General features: G+C 34.0%; 1 protein-coding gene across 2 annotated transcripts in view; it reads right to left on the reverse strand.

Annotated features, from left to right (window-relative positions):
• The window catches only part of LOC149782813 (centrosomal protein of 89 kDa-like), a 158,149-nt gene that overhangs the window by 109,284 nt on the left and 25,568 nt on the right, over positions 1-23,297 (reverse strand). The window contains exons 5-7 of one of the 2 annotated variants that reach the window (XM_089934333.1): positions 20,775-20,885; positions 14,802-14,880; positions 7,196-7,306 (exon numbers count right to left, since the gene is read on the reverse strand). In XM_089934333.1, coding sequence (XP_089790459.1) covers positions 7,196-7,306; positions 14,802-14,880; positions 20,775-20,885 — 301 coding nt within the window. The remainder of the gene's footprint in view (positions 1-7,195; positions 7,307-14,801; positions 14,881-20,774; positions 20,886-23,297) is intronic. The other variant, XM_089934334.1, reaches the window with a different exon arrangement.

The following is a 23,297-nucleotide window of genomic DNA, read 5'->3' on the forward strand; positions in this document are numbered from 1 at the left end:
AACATTAACATCTTAGCTTGTTTTAGCAAATGTCTTAAAACAGATGGAAGTCAGATGAGAGTGGTCTCCTCTTAGACAGAAGGACCGGTGCCATTTCCTAGAGTGGAATTGCATATTCTTTCAAGGACAGAACTGTAGGGACGATTTTGGAAAGTGTGCCCATATTATGATCAAGTAAATATTATAAAGGAAAATATTTTACTCAAAATATTGGTGTCTTTTTTCAAATATACTACCTATTCAAAATATATCGGGACAAGGATTTACAAATGTTATAAAAATCAACTAGCCCAGGACAAGATGGCTGAAAAATTGAACTTGCCTCTGGAAATTTGAGCTTACCCCACATATCATATCCCAAAATAAGTAAAACAATAAGATCAATTTTATGGTATATTTAAAGGAAATCATGTATTATTGAAACTTTTTTTCCCCTTTGTATCTCTGGTGGCACTTTAAAACCATATGCTGAAGATTAATATTATCCAAAAATATATATGTAAATATATATATAAGAAAAAGCTAGAATGCAGATATAAGTTGGAAGAGCTAAATGCAGATATGTGCATGTATATCAACAGATAAAAGGATATGTAGAGAAGATTTTGAAAATAGCTACAGTTTTGAGAGAGAGAGAGAGTTAGAGAGAGAGAAAGAATGAGAAAGAGAGAGAGAGAGTTAAAACATGACTGTAATGATTTAATCATACTCACAAATCAAGAATTTGTGAACACTTATTTCATGCATTTACTTAACAATGACCAGCTTAAATAGGTCATGTAAGCATTCAACTGACTTCAGTAATGGATGGGAATTGTTACAATTTGATTGCATATATCCTGAATATGGCAATTAACTTTATTTTGATATTATTTTCATGCTCACACATCTATGTTCCTTGGGCATGTCATTATTCACAATAGAAATACTTACAGCAAAATCAATACAAAGTAATTTGGACATTTTTGGATGATGTAAACCTGTGATCCAGTATAAACCAGATTTAATTAGGAGAACAGGTAAAAGGTAGAGGGTGTTACATCCCCTTACCCTGTATTGGGAGAAAAGGTAAAAGGTAGAGGGTGTTACACCACCTTACCCTGTATTGGGAGAACAGGTAAAAGGTAGAGGGTGTTACATCCCCATACCCTGTATTGGGAGAACAGGTAAAAGGTAGAGGGTGTTACATCCCCATACCCTGTATTGGGAGAACAGGTAAAAGGTAGGTGTTACACCACCTTACCCTGTATTGGGAGAACAGGTAAAAGGTAGAGGGTGTTACATCCCCATATCCTGTATTGGGAGAACAGGTAAAAGGTAGGTGTTACACCACCTTACCCTGTATTGGGAGAACAGGTAAAAGGTAGAGGGTGTTACATCCCCATACCCTGTATTGGGAGAACAGGTAAAAGGTAGGTGTTACACCACCTTACCCTGTATTGGGAGAACAGGTAAAAGGTAGAGGGTGTTACATCCCCATACCCTGTATTGGGAGAACAGGTAAAAGGTAGGTGTTACACCACCTTACCCTGTATTGGGAGAACAGGTAAAAGGTAGAGGGTGTTACATCCCCATACCCTGTATTGGGAGAACAGGTAAAAGGTAGGTGTTACACCACCTTACCCTGTATTGGGAGAACAGGTAAAAGGTAGAGGGTGTTACATCCCCTTACCCTGCATTGGGAGAACAGGTAAAAGGTAGAGGGTGTTACATCCCCATACCCTGTACTGAGAGAACAGGTAAAAGGTGGAGGAAGATACATCTGCTTATCCACCAGTTAGACCGGGTTCTCGTCTCCCAAAGCACACAAAGCAGCTTTGAGTACCATGTGGGACATGGGGTAGAGTTCACACAGGTCACTGAATGTATGCAGTCATGAAAACAAAATTTTCCTCTAACAAATCCAGCTTAAGTAGAGTAACACACATTGTTATAGTGTTGCTGACTGACCCAATATCGAAGCTTGTTGTGGTACTGATACTAATTACTAGTCCTATGCGGTTGAACTCAGCTCACTGGGATGAAAAGCTGCAGAATATCACAGCTTAAACGATGTTGGTCAATTAGCAGTTTTGACTGAATGCTGGTGACAACTGCCTTAACTACTGAGTGTTTTTTATTGCTTTCTTGTAAGCTGAGCAAATAAAGCAATGAATCCAAAATTCTTAGGTGTTAAGAACAATCAAAGCCTTCTTCTTACCTCCTTCTTCACAGTGAATCCAAAAGGATATTTGGGTTATATGGGATGTGCCAGACTCCAATGATTTGTTGAGGATGACACAAATTAAGAATACCCCCAAACAAGAAGATGAGATCTAAAACTTGCCTTCCATCCTTTTGGCCTCCTGAAATAATTGATGGCAATCACATGGTCAGAAATAATCAGGATTCCCTATCTAGAAAGCATCTCATGTTATGGACAATAGGTATTTGCCAAGACATCCATGTCCAGGAGGTTGATGTGTACAGAATACTGCTGAATGGACAAAGATCCCACTCATTTCTTTTGAAAGGAGGATACCAGATGGGCACCACAATATCTATGCAGACTGATTTCCTGCAGCTGATTTTGCAGCATGATGCTGGTTGTTAGCCAAGAGAGGTCTTCACATTTACCAAGAGGGTCTCTCATATAGTATGAAACTTTGATCATAAGGTCTAGTGGCGATGTTTCATCGACCAATGGAATAGAATGATCATCTACAGGGATATGATAAGCAAGTGAGATCAATGACCATATTGAGAAGACCCAGGAGGCAAAGAAAATTCCCAGGCTGAATATTGACTTTCTGAGTAGCTAGCATCAGTTAGACGTTTGGATGACAAAACAGAACTATTAAACCTGAAAGATGAGGGCAGAGTGAAAAATCTGTCAGGAAACAGATGAATTATAATTCCATGTAATGAAAAAATACTAAGACTCAATTAAACTGGATCCTTTCTGCAATAAAAATGAAAGATATCCTTAAAAATGGGTGGACCAGAAAAGTTCAAATATATTATTTTGGTGTCAGACATGCTGGCTTTATAAAAGGGGTGACCTTTCTTAAGGGGGATCTCTCCAGATAGGACCAATGTATTTGTGAGACCTCTTGTGAAAGCATACAGACCAGACATGAGGGCTTTATAAAAGGGGTGACCTTTCTTAAGGGGGATCTCTCCAGATAGGACCAATGTATTTGTGAGACCTCTTGTGAAAGCATACGGACCAGACATGCTGGCTTTATAAAAGGGGTGACCTTTCTTAAGGGGGATCTCTCCAGATAGGACCAATGTATTTGTGAGACCTCTTGTAAAAGCATACAGACCAGACATGAGGGCTTTATAAAAGGGGTGACCTTTCTTAAGGGGGATCTCTCCAGATAGGACCAATGTATTTGTGAGACCTCTTGTGAAAGCATACAGACCAGACATGAGGGCTTTATAAAAGGGGTGACCTTTCTTAAGGGGGATCTCTCCAGATAGGACCAATGTATTTGTGAGACCTCTTGTGAAAGCATACAGACCAGACATGAGGGCTTTATAAAAGGGGTGACCTTTCTTAAGGGGGATCTCTCCAGATAGGACCAATGTATTTGTGAGACCTCTTGTGAAAGCATACGGACCAGACATAAGTGGAAGTAGTAGCTGATGACTGACAAGATTTTTGGTCTCATTCACACCAATACAAGGGGAGATAACTTATCCAACTTCTGTCTCAGCAAGCAAATGACATGTCACCAGATGGTGTTAACATCTTTCTTTTTGCTGGATTTGTGAGGCAGATGATGTTCTGTAACCTTATTATCATGTAATGTATTTTTAAAAATAAACACCAGATTTGCTTGATAATCATTTCTGATTTTTTTTTTCAAAACGCATTACCATTTCATTGCATGATACTCTGAACTTTGGTTCCTATACTACATTGCACATAAATATTATTTATTATCTTATGATTACTAATAATCTAAACAAGAAAAGATTCTTATCTATGTATAATGGACATCAAACTCGGAACCATCTAGACTTAGAAGAAAGTTTGTTCCACTATTTCAGGCAGAGTTTAAATAGTGACCTGCCAGTGAATCATACAATGGAAGATCTGAGTCTATGATTATTGCCACTGGGTGCACACTGTGCAGAAATTAATATACAGTACTGGAACACATACACCTGTGTCATTTTAACAGTAGCCTCTGCTCTAACGGGTATTCTGTGTTTAATTTTTGTACAGTACACCTGCTTTTATTTTGAGCAACTTTTTGCTGGTTTTAATGTTCATACAGTGCATCATTATTATCAATGTTTTGTTGGTTTTAATGTTCATACAGTGTATCATCATCATCAACTTTTTGTTGGTTTTAATGTTCATACAGTGTATCATCATCATCATTAACTTTTTGTTGGTTTTAATGTTCATACAGTACATCATTATTATTATCTTTTTGTTGGTTTTAATGTTAATACAGTGTATCATCATTATCAACTTTTTGTTAGTTTTAATGTTCATACAGTGTATCATCATTATCACCTTTTTGTTAGTTTTAATGTTCATACAGTGTATCATCATTATCAACTTTTTGTTAGTTTTAATGTTCATACAGTGTATCATCATTATCACCTTTTTGTTGGTTTTAATGTTCATACAGTGTATCATCATTATCAACTTTTTGTTGGTTTTAATGTTCATACAGTGTATCATCATTATCACCTTTTTGTTGGTTTTAATGTTCATACAGTGTATCATCATTATCAACTTTTTGTTAGTTTTAATGTTCATACAGTGCATCATTATTATCAACTTTTTGTTGGTTTTAATGTTCATACAGTGCATCATCATTATCAACTTTTTGTTGGTTTTAATGTTCATACAGTGCATCATCATTATCAACTTTTTGTTAGTTTTAATGTTCATACAGTGCATCATTATTATCAACTTTTTGTTCCTTTTAATGTTCATACAGTGTATCATCATTATCAACTTTTTGTTGGTTTTAATGTTCATACAGTGCATCATTATTATCAACTTTTTGTTGGTTTTAATGTTCATACAGTGTTTCATCATCAACTTTTTGTTGGTTTTAATGTTCATACAGTGTACCATTATTATCAACTTTTTGTTAGTTTTAATGTTCATACAGTGTATCATCATTATCAACTTTTAGTTGGTTTTAATGTTCATACAGTGTATCATCATTATCAACTTTTTGTTGGTTTTAATGTTCATACAGTGCATCATCATCATCAACTTTTTGTTGGTTTTAATGTTCATACAGTGTATCATTATCATCAACTTTTTGTTGGTTTTAATGTTCATACAGTGTATCATCATTATCAACTTTTTGTTAGTTTTAATGTTCATACAGTGTATCATCATCATCAACTTTTTGTTAGTTTTAATGTTCATACAGTGCATCATTATTATCATCTTTTTGTTGGTTTTAATGTTAATACAGTGTATCATCGTTATCAACTTTTTGTTAGTTTTAATGTTCATACAGTGTATCATCATTATCAACTTTTTGTTGGTTTTAATGTTCATACAGTGTATCATCATTATCAACTTTTTGTTAGTTTTAATGTTCATACAGTGTATCATCATTATCAACTTTTTGTTGGTTTTAATGTTCATACAGTGTATCATTATTATCAACTTTTTGTTGGTTTTAATGTTCATACAGTGTATCATCATTATCAACTTTTTGTTGGTTTTAATGTTCATACAGTGTATCATTATTATCATCAACTTTTTGTTGGGTTTAATGTTCATACAGTGTATCATCATCAACCTTTTGTTGGTTTTAATGTTCATACAGTGCATCATTATTATCACCTTTTTGTTGGTTTTAATGTTAATACAGTGTATCATCATTATCAACTTTTTGTTAGTTTTAATGTTCATATAGTGTATCATCATCATCAACTTTTTGTTGGTTTTAATGTTCATACAGTGCATCATTATTATCAACTTTTTGTTGGTTTTAATGTTCATACAGTGTATTATCATCAACTTTTTGTTGGTTTTAATGTTCATACAGTGTACCATTATTATCAACTTTTTGTTAGTTTTAATGTTTATACAGTGCAACATCATTATCAACGTTTTGTTGGTTTTAATGTTCATACAGTGTATCATCATCATCAACTTTTTGTTGGTTTTAAAGTTCATACAGTGCATCATTATTATCAACTTTTTGTTGGTTTTAATGTTCATACAGTGTATCATTATTATCAACTTTTTGTTCCTTTTAATGTTCATACAGTGTATCATCATTATCAACTTTTTGTTGGTTTTAATGTTCATACAGTGTATCATCATTATCAACTTTTTGTTGGTTTTAATGTTCATACAGTGTATTATCATCAACTTTTTGTTGGTTTTAATGTTCATACAGTGTACCATTATTATCAACTTTTTGTTAGTTTTAATGTTCATACAGTGCAACATCATTATCAACGTTTTGTTGGTTTTAATGTTCATACAGTGTATCATCATCATCAACTTTTTGTTGGTTTTAATGTTCATACAGTGCATCATTATTATCAACTTTTTGTTGGTTTTAATGTTCATACAGTGTATCATTATTATCAACTTTTTGTTCATTTTAACGTTCATACAGTGTATCATCATTATCAACTTTTTGTTGGTTTTAATGTTCATACAGTGTATCATCATTATCAACTTTTTGTTGGTTTTAATGTTCATACAGTGCATCATTATTATCAACTTTTTGTTGGGTTTAATGTTCATACAGTGTATCATCATCAACTTTTTGTTGGTTTTAATGTTCATACAGTGCAACATCATTATCAACTTTTTGTTGGTTTTAATGTTCATACAGTGTATCATCATTATCAACTTTTTGTTAGTTCTAATGTTCATACAGTGTATCATTAATATCAGAATAACGTTGCATGAATCGGCTAAAAAGTAAAGAAAGCTGGTGCAGTTTCTGAAAATTTGTAAAAGCCAATCAATATATAATTTATTAAAGACCTTCCTTTAAAGGCTTTGGGAAGCTGTTGTATTAGAGTGTTGGACTTTAAATATGTGGGTTGTGGGTTCAATAAACACACAGGCCAGCATGAGTCAGCTGCTTTATTGTGTTTTTGAGAAACACACTTAGCTCCCATTTCTTTGGCATGATATAACAAAATAAAGCGCTGAAAATTCCATTAAAATCCAAGCATCCAACACCCTTCAAGGACTTACCTTGAGCATCAATCTCATCTCTTTCCACATTTTCCATCCCTTCAGAAATTTCAGTTGACTGTGGCACATCATGACCCTTTTTTGTAATAGGAATACTAGAAGCCAGTGGAACTGTACCAGAAAGGAGCAAGACACAGAGGGAAATCAAATAAAAGCTTAAATCAGGGTTATCACTGGAATTATAAATAGGTGACAAGCTATGTTGGCACTAGCAATTGTCAAATTCACAAAAGTGACAAAAATGCTCAAATAGCAATAGATTGCAATATATACTAAAGATTTTGGGAGTTGTTTTGCTGTCCTTAGAACTTTTGTTTTGCAATTGTTGACATTAGCAGATTCAAACATTTATTATGCTTAAAGACATCTTTTGCTGGTCCAAATAATTATTGTATCATGATAATTTCCAAGACTGTTGAATAGCATACTATTCTACTGTGCAGCCCTTTTTGGTGCACTAGAAAGTCAACAGGAAATATTTGGCATCTGGGAATTCTAGCACCAACCTAGGAAAAGAAATGGCCTTCAGAAAATATCAGTTTTTATCAAATCTTCATGCCTTCTTTTGATGTACATCATTTCTAACAACTACGATCAGTAGAAAGTCACTAATTAAAAGAAGAAAATTTTTGTGATGTCAAAAGTTTGCACATCTGGCTTAAAGATCACAAAATAATGGCATATAAGTCTGAGTTTGTGCTTTACCATCAACCAATCAAGACGTATCATAAAAGTAAAGTCTCTTGTGATTGGCTTATCATAAATCTCAAGCCCAAGAGTATTTTTCCAGTATTTTAACATCCAAAGATATCCATATCATTTATCTAATACTGAAAGGCTTTTATGCCTTTAGGATACCAACTTATGACCAAACAGGTGTGGGTTCAAATGCTACCAGCTGATCGGCCCTGATTGGCCACTCTGGTGTTGTCTCTCTGGGCAATGCACTTTCTCCAATGCCTTGGAATTAAATAACCATCATGTGTTGCTCTGCTGCAAACATAAATCCAAACCATTCTATATTTATTTTCTTGGCTATATTTGTGGTAGATCATAATCATTTTTATAAAATTTAAAATGTGTCATACTATAATGATTTCTGTCAAATTTGGTCAAATTATTGTTGCACGCATTTTATGAAGTCATTTCGAAGACTTCTGATCTAGTAATAGCAGCCAAACTGAAACGAAATTCTGCATGTTTTGAACAAAATGAAAGAACAATGCTTTCTGTCAAATGTGGTAAAATTCGAATGCATAGTTCATTAGGAGAAGTGATTTAAAAGTTTTTCTGCTGTTAGTAATGGAGACCATAAAAGATGAAGGATCTGTGTCAATTAAACAAAATCTGAAAGGCATTGATGTTGAAATGCTGTAACAATATACGCAAACACGGGTCAAGCAGTTTTTAAGTTGGAAATAATAAGTGAATTGATCACAAATGAAAAGCAGGGCAGACAATGCTGAGTGGACAAGGGAGTATACCATAAGCTCACTTGGTCTTAAAGCCAGTGAGTTAAAACTTAAATAACTGATGTTACTACAGGGTGTGGACAGATTGCTATGTTGAGAGGTCCACTAAGGCAGGTTTGACACCTAAATAAAATTTTGCACAGAACAAACTTGATTATTTAAAAATTCTGCACAGAATCTAACTTAAAAAGCATACTCTAATAGCTTTTTAACTAAAGACCCAGTCTAGTACATGTAACAAATATTTGAACACAGAGAATGAAGGATCAATTTTTCCAGACTTTTTTAAATAGAATCCCTCCTAAAACATTTTACTCATTGTATGGGATCTTGGAAATTGATACCTGTCATAGAGCTTTATACAGTAAAACCTGTCTTGAAAGACTACTGTTATGTGAGACCACCTGTCATGAGAGACCTTATTCTCAATGCACAGATTTATTGATTATATAGTGTTATAACCTGTTATGAGACCACCTGTCTTGAGAGAACATAATTGTTTGGTAGACGGGGTGGTCTTTCAAGACAGGTTCTACTGTACCTCTAAAGAAATACTGAGCTACAATAAAGTCTATCTAGAAAAACTTTCTTAAAAAAAGTTAAATATTCAAAATGAGAAGATGTGTTTTCTCTGGTTCATGTAGTGTTCTTTTGGGATAATATTCCAATTCTGAACATTTGTTTAAAAAGCCTCCATTTTAATTAATCTAAAATATATATAATCCTTGATCTCTTTCAGCACAGAATATTTTGATTCCAAATAATGCAAAAATCAGATATATTAACTGTTCTATGGAAGCCTAATTTCATCAAATGAGTTAATGAGAGCATGAGACTTTAAGTTCAACTTTAAAATTTAGTACATGTAGTATCTTAGCACAAGGGTTCAATGTTATAGAATAGGCCTGATGCGCCCTCCTTTATGTTCAAAGTGGCAACTTATGGAGGTATGAGTCACAGTGACTCAGTGGTTAGCATGTCAGACTTATAACTGAATGAATGAGGGTTCAAATTCTATCAATTGATCAATGGATAAACATTGGATCGGTTTATCCTTGGGCAAGGCACAGCACCAACTGCCTCAGCTCTAAAAACACTACTTGCATTGCCGTGCCGTAAAACAACAAAACAAAAACAAAGACTTAACATAAAGTATGTCACTGCTCATACATATTATACAGATTAATTAGAAAGTTCATTCTATGCTTGCTGGTTTGAATAACTTGATAGCAGCATCAATGTATCCAATTTAGATATGCTAGAATTGTTCCTTGAAGTGTAATTTTTTCTTAGATATATCAGTTATTATTTTTATTATTATTATTATTAATTATTATTATTATTATTATTATTATTATTATTATTGATTTTAACTGATAATATTTTTAATTTGCAAAGTATCTGGCAAAAGAAGAACACTCAAATGCACATAAACTATCAGACAAAACTTGACACATACTCTGTAAACTATGTCAGTCAGTACAACACACACACACATGCACATTTTACAATTTTACAATTTTATATTTCATTATGAAGCATACAGTATATTCCATAACTAATACCTCCACTTTAAGTAACAACCCCTCCCCTTTTTTAAGAACTGAAAATTTACAACTTGCCAGTAATAAAGTTACAGGCACATATGTGGTCTTAAACATAACCAAATGCTGGGCAGCAAGTACAAAGACTTAACAATCCTACTTCAACCAGCTCCTGAGTGGGAAAATATGTTAATAAATTGATCCTTTTAACTGTTTATATTTACAATGACTGAATTAAGTGGCAGGTAGACTCCAGATGTACATGTTGTCATTATTACATTACATCAAAGAAACACTTTAGCATTCATTATTGTGCTCAAATAAATGTCCCTTACCCTTTGAAAAATGTAACGCTCCTGGGGTGTTAATTAGGCAATATATGGTATATTTGTTGTTGTTGTTGTTGTTGTAGGGTTTAACGCCATTTTTCAGCACACGATAGGCTATACATGGCGGCCAGTATTAATGGTGGAGGAAGAACCTGGGAAAACACCCTGAAAGAACCACCGACCCACGAGAAGCTACTGGCAAGCTTTCTCACATACCCACATAGGCTGAATCCGAGACTCGAACCCCCGCAGACAGAGGTGAGATGGCAGTGATCCATAACGGAGAGCGCTTTAGACCATTCAGCCACTCAGGGCCCCAAATATATAGTATAAAGACAATTTCTAAAACACATCAGGAAAGATTTTGTGTTTAAACAAACCACACAGCATGCAAGCATATGTTTGGTAATCATTGTAAAATTTACATAAAGAATTAGATAGTTCTGCTAAGGCTACATTTTTGTCACTCCACCATAATTCAGCCCTTCTAACAGTTAAAATAATTATTACTAGTGTAAACAATCGATTTTCTGCATATATCTGCAGAGGACAATCCTCATTAAACCCCCCCCCCCCATCCGGGCCTAATACGCAAATAAAAATGATAGAAAATGGTGAATAAGATTGTTTTGGACATTTAAATTACGTTTTTCTTGGTATCTATTATGTATTATACTGCAGAGAATGAAAATAACAATGCACCAAAAAACTTTATTTCAATTTCTTTACACACAGTGTTATGTATATTTAATTTGTGCTGTGCATTGTTATCTATATCTATATTATGTGACTGACCTTGGTCAGCAATGGAGCTTACACTCTGTCTGACTAATATCTTGTTATTTTGTAAAGAACATAATAAAGAGATAATATTTCTATATCATCATTATTATTGTAAGTAAACATGTTTATTTTATCTGAGTTTAGGATATTAGTTTTTCATTTGGAAATTCCTGATCTTGTTGACAAAATAGAATGTTCTAGAAATGAACTTTTGACCTTCATCCTGGTCCTCATATTGTGACATATACACCGCTCCCTCGATAACTCGCAATCCCGCTTATAACATGGTGTCCGTCTTGGCTCCCGATTTTTTCCAGAGAAAATGTATTTAAAATATCTTTAAAATATGCTGAACGTGAAAAAATTATGATAAAAATTGGTAAATTAAACCTTGATACATTGCTCATTTTATCATTGAAAATGGTGATTAATGCCCGTAAAAATAGAATCCATATTTTGAAATTTGCAAGTTCTAAATAAGAATTAATTTCAGAGATCTCGAAAACGCATAATTACGCATATTTGGATGCCAATTTTTGATCTGGGACGCAGAAAATCACTGAGGCGGGAGTCCTCTGTACGCATGTAATAGGTGCGTGGGAAAATTCAAAGATTTGCCAGTCCTGTTTCAGCCACCTGCTCTGTGGGAAAACGTGTTGATCAGTTAGCTGTGCTGATATTTACAATGAATAATTCAGTGACTGAAAGACTCCATGATGTACACTCATGTTGCCATTTTATAAGAGTTCATAAAAAAAGAACATGATGCAATAGCTAGGCGGCTAGTTCAAAGGCTTCGACTGGCTGCCAGGTGAGAAAATGTACTGATATTTAGTGATTGAATTCACAGGTAGAAAGACCCAGTTTTAAAATCCTAGCGAGACCTCTGTTTAAAGATATCATATATTATGTAGGTTTTTATGATAAATAGTTGTCATTAAACAGTCTGGTGAAATAGCAATCAATGAAAACTTCTGGTAAATGCTAACAGGTGGCAACAGAGAATGAAATAAACACCAATTAAACATCTTCCTGTGTAAAAGTCACGTTCTAATCCTTTAATTCTGTTTCAGTGTAAACATTATAATCGCAACATATTCTGTTCATTGAAAACATGAAAAGAGTCAATCGACCATCACACTGAAACCCGTGAGTACTTCCATGAGAACCTAATTACATGCTGGCTTTGTTTTGATCAACAACTTGGGGAAGTGTTTGTTCCATTAAAAAATCAATTACAAGAGAACTGGGGTGCTGGATTAAGGGTCTTGGAGCTGCCTTTGACGTAAAGCAAAACAGTAATAGAGACAGCGACGATGATAGTGACTTTGAAGGTTTCAGTCAAACTGATGTCATTAATGCCGAGGAGAAATTTGTACAGACTCATGGTCCTGAGATGGGCTTTTCTCTTGATGATATGGAGGAGTGGATTTGTGCTGACAATGATTGCCCCACAGCCGAATACATGTCAGATGAAACAATAATTAATTCTATAATGAACAAATTTGCAGCAGAAGATGATTCTAACTGGAGTAACACAAGTGTTGAAAGTGATGCAGATGCAGATGTTGCACCACCTCCCCCCTCTGCACAGGAAGCAATCAAATCTTTTGATATTGCCATAAGGTGGCTGGAGACCCAAAATGTTGACTATGTAAAGCTCATGCAGTTGAGAAATCTGAGGGATTTTGCTCGGTGGCAGAGAAACCAAGGAGTAACACCCACAAAAAAATTAACTGATTTTTTCAAAAAGTGAATTGATATTTGTCAAGCATGGCACAAACGGCAAGTATTAACTTGTTCTAATTTACGTTGTTTTAAATTTGTAAACCCATTAAATATGTTAATACTGATTAACCCTTGGTTTTTGTTTTCCATTTTACTTCTATCACAATTAAATCTATATATCTATCGTTCGATCGACACCGTTTCTCGAAAAGAGTCGATCTTTTGTATATAAAAAAAAACATCTAATTTGGATCAAACAATAAAACTAGAATGTATCAAATTCAACATAAAAATTAGTGACGTAGTACACAATGTGTGAAGTGGTACACATGTCAAGCGAACGGAAACCACGTGGAATAATGTTTTCGATGATCGCCTCAATATACTGTAATTTATCCTGAAATTAATGTTGCTCTATGAGGAAATAATAAACTAAGTACACCGTCATGAAGAGATATTTATTCACAGTTAATCTCAGCATGATTATAAAGTGAGTATTCAACACTATAATCTGTCTACCCCCCCCCATTTTTCCTTTATGTCGTCAATCACTTTATTGGTTTTGGGCTTATTTTAAAGGTCCCTCGATAACTCGTGCCTCACTTATTGAGAGAGAGTGGTGTATGTTTAAAGTAGACAGAATTACTCATTCCTATTTTAAAATCAGTCTTCTGACAGTCAATTTTAGCTGAATTTCTGTTAATATTTGAGAAGATAGATTCATTTGAATTATTTACTGGAATTACAAAGTGCTAAATATTTTCAAACTAAATCACTATTTTGGGAATATTGTGAATTCATTTAAGGACATTCTGGATTATATCATTGTGATGCATCAATACTGTTGGTACATTAACACATTCAAGACAACTGGCACATCAGCACATTCAATAATGGACTTCATTCAGAACACCACTGATATACTCTATACTTATTGACTTGTGATAGAACTTTTAGGACTATTAGGACTATTTGGGATTTAATTCACAATACTGTAATTGTATATATAAAAAAATTCACTTTGTATTCATGGGAAATAAATTATTTGTTGAACTTTACAAAACTTCTTGGTTTTCACTCCTTTCTGTTACTTGGTTTAAGACAAGTGGTTTTCTAACAACAGTAACAAAATGCCTAATGTTAAGCTGCACAATTTTAAAATATTTTATGATTTTGACACCAATGAAATCCTGCTCCATGCTGACAAATTTAGAACATATGATTGTCCCTCATAGATATACAATCTCTCAAAAAGAAATTGTGGAGCAAGCTGATACTCATATTTCATTTCGAGTTTGAAGCTGTTGAACTAAGCATATATTCTTCCAAAAAACAGCCTATTTTTGAAATTATTTTTGCATGAAATAGAAATCAATGAACAAAATGACTCTAAAACAGTTTAATTTTGTATAATGAATGATACATTGACAGTCTTGAAATTGATCACAATTCATTTTCCATATAGATTTGGAGCAGAAAATATATCTATTTAATATAGTGCTTGATAGATTCAAGAAGAATCAGGCAGCATGCAATGACAAAGCAAAAATAACAATGTTGTCATCTTGTACATTGTATTTTCCTTTGCTGAAAGATTAATTAGACAAAAATTATAAATCTTCTGAAAAACTTTAATCAAGTGCAGTAAGAAAGTTCGGATCACAGACACTAATATGTAAGTTGGCAAGGGATACACAAAAGATCCATACAATAAATGTGATTTGCAATGAAGAGCATGCTTTTATCTTACCTTTCAGACCTGTTTCATATTCTACCGGAAAATGTAGAGACCTCGCCACATTCTGTCTCTCAGCTTCTGTTTTGGGAAACTATCAATCAAACAGAAATTTGAAATGTGTGGATATAGCGCAGATACTCCTGCTAATATGGTGAAATTGAAGAGCAAAGTTAAAAGCAGGGCTGTTAAATTTGGGCAGAAAATGGTGAAGGTAAAACCTGACCTAGCTCTTCTTAATATAAACTTCATATAAAAAGTTAGTTTACATCCAATAAGTTGTTTAAAAATTCTTGAGTAGAGGGCCATTAACCCTTCAAGTGAAAACTGAACTGGGCTAGGCCTTCTTAATATAAAGCTTTATACCAGACATGGTTTAATTCATGAAGTTCTTCAAAAGTTCAAAAGTTATTGAATGAAAATCATAAGACAAAGTTCTCAGTCAAACATGGGCCATAACTCCACAACATTTGGATTTGGCTATAATACAAATGCAACCAAAACTGACCAAGCTCTAATTCTAAAGATTCATACCAAATTTTGTTTCAATCTATAAAATCTTTCAAAAGTTACTGAACAGAAACTGAAGGGCAAAGTTATAAGTCAAACAGGGGCTATAACTCCAAACAATTTTGCTAAAAATTTTTAAAAAATCGAACCTGACTTAGTTTTTAAAGTGAAGCCATAAGCAAAAGTGTGTGCCAATCGATGAAGTCCTTCAAATATTACTGAGCAGAAACAAATTTTATAACAGATGCAACTGGACAAGATGGACATGGGTAACAATAAATGCCACCTCCACAGATATGGTTGGGACATAAAAATGTTCCAATCTCTTTTTTCACAAACATTAAAAAATACTATAAAAATGCATGCAATCTGAATAACTGTCGTCCTGCAAATCTATATAAAAAATTAATTACTGAACAAGTGCTCTAAGTGAAAAGGAAACATTAACTGGACTGAATATGATTATTAATAACTTTTAATAGTGTGCAGTACATGTGTATTGACTGCAATTTTATGACTATAAATTAAACTTCACTGGTGAAGTAATACTGTATGGAGCAAGAATTGAAGCATGAGCATGAAAAGTTTAAAAAATATTATTTACTTATTTACTGCCTTATAAGTTGAGTCCAACTGCAAACAACAATAGACCCCAATCTGCCATCACATAATGCACCAGCAGATCAGGGTCTATGTTGTTTGTTCTACTGATTGCTCCAAACAAACTGTACAGACTCAGATCTGCTGGCATATTTTGCAAAGGCAGATCTGTGTCTGTGCAGTTTGCAACTGGATTAACTTATAATCGTACATATGGCGTATCTTTTAAATTTGAGAGTCCTCAACAAAGATGCTGTCTGTCAAAAATAAATCAAATTCTGTTTAGTAGTTTTGGAAAGGAAGTAGTTTAACAGTTTTTCTATTCTTTTCTTCATATGAGGATGCTATCTATCAAGGCTGGTCCAATTCTATGCAAAGCTTTTGAGATGAATCCATTAAAAAAACTTTTTAATTTTAGTATTGGCAGCATATTTATGGCAGATGAGTAGTTTTGATACAAATTTGAAAGATTTACATGCCAAAGACGAATTCAGTCAAGCTTGGTCAGATTCTTTTCAACAGTTTTTGGAAAAGCCATTTAAAGGTTTTTCTATTGTACATACATGTAACAGTAGCCATGTTTGATGGTGGATTGTTGGCATCAACTGTACAAATTAAAATGTCTTCATGTATTCAGTTACAAGTTCTGCTGAGCAGTTTTAGAGAAGTGGACTGCCATCACTGAAAAAAGAACTGGAAAAATGTAAGGTTTTCATGCCATCAAGCTTTGTGTAAAATGTGACTAAATTCTATGCAATGGGGTTTTCTTTGGAAGAAGTCACTCAAAGATTTTGTCCGTATTTAGTATCAGTGACCATATTTGATGGCAGATCTGCATCTATTGTACAATCATGAATGTCCTCTATATCGGGATGCTTTTAATCAAATTTGGTCCAATTCTGTTAAGCAGGTTTTGAGAAGTCATTTAAGGTTTTCTATTTTTTCCAACAATGGCTACATTTGCAACTGGATTAGCATCTTTTGAACAAATCTGAAATTTGAGGTTTTCAAACCATGACGTTTTCTATTCAGTTTTGCTGAGTTCTATTCAATGGTTTTGGATAAGAAATCATTTTTTTAATTTTGTTTTTTTTGGTAATCTTTGAAGACAATTTAGCATCATATATATAAATTTGAAAGTCCTCATGCAAGGATGACTTTATATTATCAAATTCTGTTCAGTGGTTTTGCAGAAGTGATTTAAATGTTTTCCCATTTTTAATGAAGGTGGCCATATTTAATAATGAATTAGAATCAGTTGTAAAGATTTGAGAGCCCTCTTTGCTAGGAAGATTTCTGTCAAAATTGGTCAAATTATGTTTCATGGTTTTTGAGAAATAATTGCTTAAAGTTTTTTTTATTGCTAGCAGTGTCAAATTTAATGGTGTGTGAGTTTGTGGTTTTGATTTTTTTACACAGCTTTAACACTTTTTCAGTCATATCGCTATGATGTCATGTGTGGCAGTTTGTAGTGATGTCTAGCTCTGGCACGCCTTGCTGCAGACATACAACATTATATCCACCCGGTCACATTATCCTGACACTGGGTGGACCAGTCCTAGCAATAACCTCTTAATGCTGAGTGCCTAGTGAGGCAGCTATTAGTACCATTTTTATAAGTCATTGGTATGTCTCAGCTGGGGTTCATTATGAGACGATACATGCAGGGAAAAAGGCCCAGAGACCACCCGTACAAGTAAATACATTAAAGTTGGGACCTGAATGCTATGAATGCCTTGGATAGAAACAAGCAAAAACAAACTGGACATCTTTCTGTCAAACATTAATAGCTGTTGTAAAGGCAAAATCAACTCTTACGGTCTCAAGCACATAAATAACACTGCAGTCACATCATACATGACAAAAAGGTTAAGACAAGATAGCCATGAAAGGGACATTACAGTAACATATGAAAGGAACATTACAGTAACATATGAAAGGGACATTACAATAACATATCAAAGGGACATTACAGTAACATATTAAAGGAACATTACAGTAACATACGAAAGGGACATTACAATAACATGTCAAAGGGACATTACAGTAACATATTAAAGGAACATTACAGTAACATATGAAAGGGACATTACAGTAACATATGAAAGGGACATTATAGTAACATATGAAAGGGACACAACAGTAACATGTCAAAGGGACATTACGGTAACATATGAAAGGGACATTGCAGTAACATATGAAAGGAACATTACAGTAACATATGAAACAGACATTACAGTAACATATGAAACAGACATTACAGTAACATATGAAACAAACATTATAGTAACATATGAAAGGGACATTACAGTAACATATGAAAGGGACATTACAGTAACATATAAAAGGGACATTACAATAACGTGTCAAAGGAACATTACAGTAACATATGAAACAAACATTATAGTAACATATGAGTGGGTTCTACAAACAGTCATCTCTATTTATCATAATCAAGTTTAAAAACTCTGCAAATGTGATTCAACTAGTTTATTACTTATCTTTTGTAGATTCTAAAAAGATTTGCTAAATGAGAAGATTTGGCATAAATAGTTCCTGTGAAGTAAAATCACATCTGAGTATCCTTGAGAGATAAAAGATATGTGCATATAACCTAACATTCATGCATACCCCCTTCATATTTTGCCTTATTTCACAAAAGATATTTGCACCAAATCTTCGTATTTAGCAAATTTTGTCCAAGAATATTGAAACTTTATATCTAAAAAGAGATATGACTGTTTTAGTTGGACAACAAAGTATTTTGTCCACACTTGAGATCCAGTTGTGCAGAATGAAGCATTCCAATTGGTACTTTGGTCATTGCATTTCGTGGCAGTTGTGATTTAAAGATTCTTGAAACAATCGCCTGACTAAAAGGCTGTTTGGGAGGCAGAAACTAGGATACATTTTTACAAGTGTTAACACAGGGCATTATGTCATGCATGCAAACATAACTATAATGTATCCTCCCTGTATGCAAAATCAAATTCTACACATACAAATGCAAATACTGCCACTGCCACAGAAAAAGTGATTCTAGTTGAAACCAAAACATTGAAATCCAACAGAAATATATTAAGATAAATGTTTTCATCCACGTACTGCAGAATCTATTCTAGGACTCACAAATGCAGGATTCACACTAATTTCTATATAAAAAAATGCACTGCAAAATCAACCAAATGCACAATTACTGCACATTATATTTGTAAGCCCTCCCTTTATTTCTTCTTTAATTCCCTTTATTTTCAGAAACTTTCCCCACAAATTGCCAGTACCAGAACAAACCTTGGAACAAATGGATGAACTATTTCAAATACAATATATCAATAATGACAAAGACAACATAGATGTTGTCTGGATCAATGACTGTTTGGAAAACTGATAAATTAATCAAAGATAAATGGGGGGGGGGGCACTACATTGATCTGTTGAAAACGGTAGATAGGACCTGGAATTTTTAATCAACACTATAAAATATCAAATTTAAAAATAGCTCATACAACTTTTTACATTTTCTTTTCAAATGACATTCCTAGTACACCGCAATTAACGATATGTAAGGAAATTTCGATCAATGAAAATGTCACTTGTGGAGGCAGTACTTTAATAAATAAATACAAATTAAATAAGTTTTTTATCAATTGAAATTTGTGTTCAAATTCCATCTTTTAGTTCCTTTTAAGTGTAATCGTCATAAATGCAATGTGTTCTCTTGTAATTTAACGTAAAATGCGTCAATCTACCATAACAGCTATGTCCGAGAGTGTTTCTCTGAGAATCTAATTAAGTGCCAATCATGTTTTGATAACTGAATTGCGTAAGTATTTGTTGTATTATTGCACTGAAGTAAAAGTTGGCCTCTTTGTATTATCATGTTAATTATGTCTTTTGAATTAAAAAAAAGGAGGTGGAATAAAAGAAAATTTAAAAGGCACAAAAATTGGACTAACTTAAAATCTAGCGGCCTCGGTCGTATGTCAGGTGAACTCACTTCATTTGATCAATCGAACACTGTAATAAACATTATTTTGTAAGTAACAGAAACTACTTTAAATTAACCGACTCTTTCATAACTGTGATCAAAGATAACAAGGCTACCAAGCGAAACGAATACTTCGTAAAATATCGAGTTTGATTTCACAGATACGGACCATTGTGGGCAAGCAAGGGTCAGAGAATTCTTGAACTGGCATTTAGAGATATCCTCAGGGATGATATGAATTTTCATTATTACTTCCACTGAAATTACGACATTAACATTGTACTAATTGAACAATAACAAATTGAGTTTCGACGTAGATGTGTCACAAAATAAATGTCGCGTGTTTTTAAAAAAAAGGAATCTTGTTTGGTGGTGTATCAACAGTTAGTCTAGTTCCCAAATTATGGACTACCGATTTGACAAGATACTATTAAACACCACTACGGGAACCAGACTCATCAAGAAAACAAAAAGCAGTTATGTAATACACAGATATTTTGTGTATACATGATGGTTGTTGTAACCAGTTGGAACGATCTTTCATATCTTGGATTTTTTAAAGAAAAAATGTTATTTAAACTGAATACCGAACAACTTCATTAGAAAAAGTGCATTATTAAAAATTATTATTGATGTGATTGGAAAAAGAGGATTCAGTCATTAAACAACCCAGTTCCCTAACGCTGGTCCCCCCCCCATGGTTTTCTCGATATCAAAGTGATTTCTTCTCAATTTTTTGAGGTCCCTCGGCAACTCTCGCCTTGCTTATAGTGCAGTCTATGTTTGTGGACCCCATTGTGCGTGAGTTATCAAGGGAGAGATGTATATGTAACTTTTGGAAGAAAAAAGAAGGAAAAACAAGGCAGCAAATGTTGAAAGAAATAACATACAGTATTTTCTCCTATGTCCTCATCACTGGACATTTGCTGGACAGCCCTCATTGCTTCCCTAACATCATGTTCTGTCCTCTGAAGACTCAAAGGATTTGCTGAGCCTTTGGACTGAAGATTAAAAATCTCAAAATTATGGCAACATAAATAGAAGGTATTGATACATCTGTATTGTAACTTTTGGGGTACTGTTTATACTCACTGATAAGTCAAGTTCAGTTGCACACAACACAGGTCCTGAACTGTTGGCTCATTATGCAATGGCAGATCTGGGTTTGTGCAGCTTTAGGTTGGACTCAACTTATAAGCAAGAAAATACAGTACCCTCTAATTTTTCATATAACACCATACTATAAATATCATTTTTTGCTTGTCATCTCATTTTTTGAGACAAACAACTTTTTCTTATTAAAATATTGACAATTTTAGGTTCATAAAAATGGTTATCTTAATTATTTTTCTTTACCTAACAATAACTGATAAATAATGTATGGAAAATTACAGAATTAATATGTGCAAAAAAGGCCGAACATTTTTCATGCTCATCAGTAAATGTATTGCTTAGTCATTGATTCATATTTTTAAATATTTTTTTTGTTTGTTTTAATGGCCCTTTGGAAACATTTTTGGCTATATCATGGTAAGGAAATTGGAGCTAAGTCCTTTCTTAAGAACACTAAGACAGATGACCCAGTCTGGCCTGGGCAAGTATGTTCCAGATGATTTTAATTTACCTCTCATAATACCAGTCCACATACAAGGTAAACACATTCATACCATGTAGGTTAACTGTTTAAAGTGAAATGTAACTGTTGTATTTGACCTATTAAGCACTCCTGCTGTTATAAATGCCCTACCATTTTTAATTTTTTTATGCCATTTGGTCTGTTATTCAAAAATGCTGGTGAAAAATTAGTTTTAGTCGTCAGTTTCTTCAGGTATCCCAATGTCAATTTTTCATATAGTGCACTTTTGCATATAAACATCTATGCTATTGGATGCAGTTTGACTGCATGGCTGCATACTGCAGCTTGAGCTGACCTCATCAAAGTAACAGACCTAGGCCAAATACAGAGAATGTTAACCCACTGACTAACAAGTCACCCTGTTTCAAAGATTTAATAAAATGCTTTTCAAAAACTCAAGTAAACTGGAGGTGCTTGTTCCCATCATGTATTTGCCATCAAATGTGCAGGAGGTTTCGTCTTAACTTTTGTGTTCTACAAACATTCAGGACAGAGAAGAAATGAATGAATGAATGAACCCATATGTAGTGTGTAACTGCTTATGTCAGATAACACATGACACATTAGTCACTGAAGTGAATATAGTGAAACAAATCGTGTTTTGTTGTACTTGAAAGTTTGAATATGTTATCAGACTGAAAACTAGATACAACAAAATTGCACAGAGAGAGAGAGAGAGAGAGAGAGAGAGAGAGGGAGAGGAGAGAGAAACACCCAAGATGGTATTATATCCAGGTTAACTATATGACAGTATCTCACAAATAAAAATCATGGTTGGAAAATACATTCATTGTGAGTGCAAATGACAATCTTCACTGGCATCAGTTAAAAAAACATATTATTAAAGCAAGTTGATACTATATATACTCTTTACCCTGCTGAAATCAATGCCCGTTTGTATCAATTATGATTACAGATGGCAGACAAATAGAAGCCCTGGTGATGAATAAACACAACTGGTAGTCATCAATAAACACATTATTTGAACGAACAGGCAGGATATCAAATAGAAAGGTTATTGTATTACAAAGCAAGCTGACTCAGGAAGCTGACTTTGGATTCTTCTATGCATTCCAATTATATATATATATATATATATATATATATATACACTCCATCAAGTCGTTCCCCCATAACTCTTGTGGAGGTGGAATTGCTGTCATCACAAAGAACTCCATGATCAAATGTCTTAACCACACCACAACATTCAATTTCGACCACACATCGTTTCAACAAGTCCAAACCAAACTTACATTGGAGCAAAGGTCAGTCCATTTTTTCTGCCTACACTGCCCTCCTCCTAGTAGAAAAAACAAGCTGGCCGAATCTCTCTCCTTTTGGAGCAGTTTCTGAATCTCCTGGACTATGGAAATTCGATAGGTGGCAACCTGATTATTCTTGGAGATTTCAACTTTCACTTTGACTGTCCCGGAAACCCAAACACATCAAAACTCATAGATTCTATTAATGTTTTCAGCCTCAAACAGTCAGTTAACCAACCCACCCATAAACATAGTCACATTTTAGACTGGATTCTTCATAGTCCTGATGATAACATTCTACGGTCCTCCCTGGTATCCCATGACCTTGCATCAGATCACCTCTGCATTATATGCCATCTTGACGTATCAGTCCCTAACCCTCCACCTTTATCTGCTACTAAGAGAAACCTCCACATGATAAATAGAACCGAACTAATGCACGACGTCCAAGCAAACCTAACAACTTGCTTACTTCCTACATCAGAACAACTTGATAACTGCTTGCGTTCATTGCT

This window comes from Sinohyriopsis cumingii, chromosome 15, assembly GCF_028554795.1.
Source record: "Sinohyriopsis cumingii isolate HCF-2022 chromosome 15, ASM2855479v2, whole genome shotgun sequence".
Taxonomy (NCBI): Eukaryota; Metazoa; Mollusca; class Bivalvia; order Unionida; family Unionidae; genus Sinohyriopsis; species Sinohyriopsis cumingii.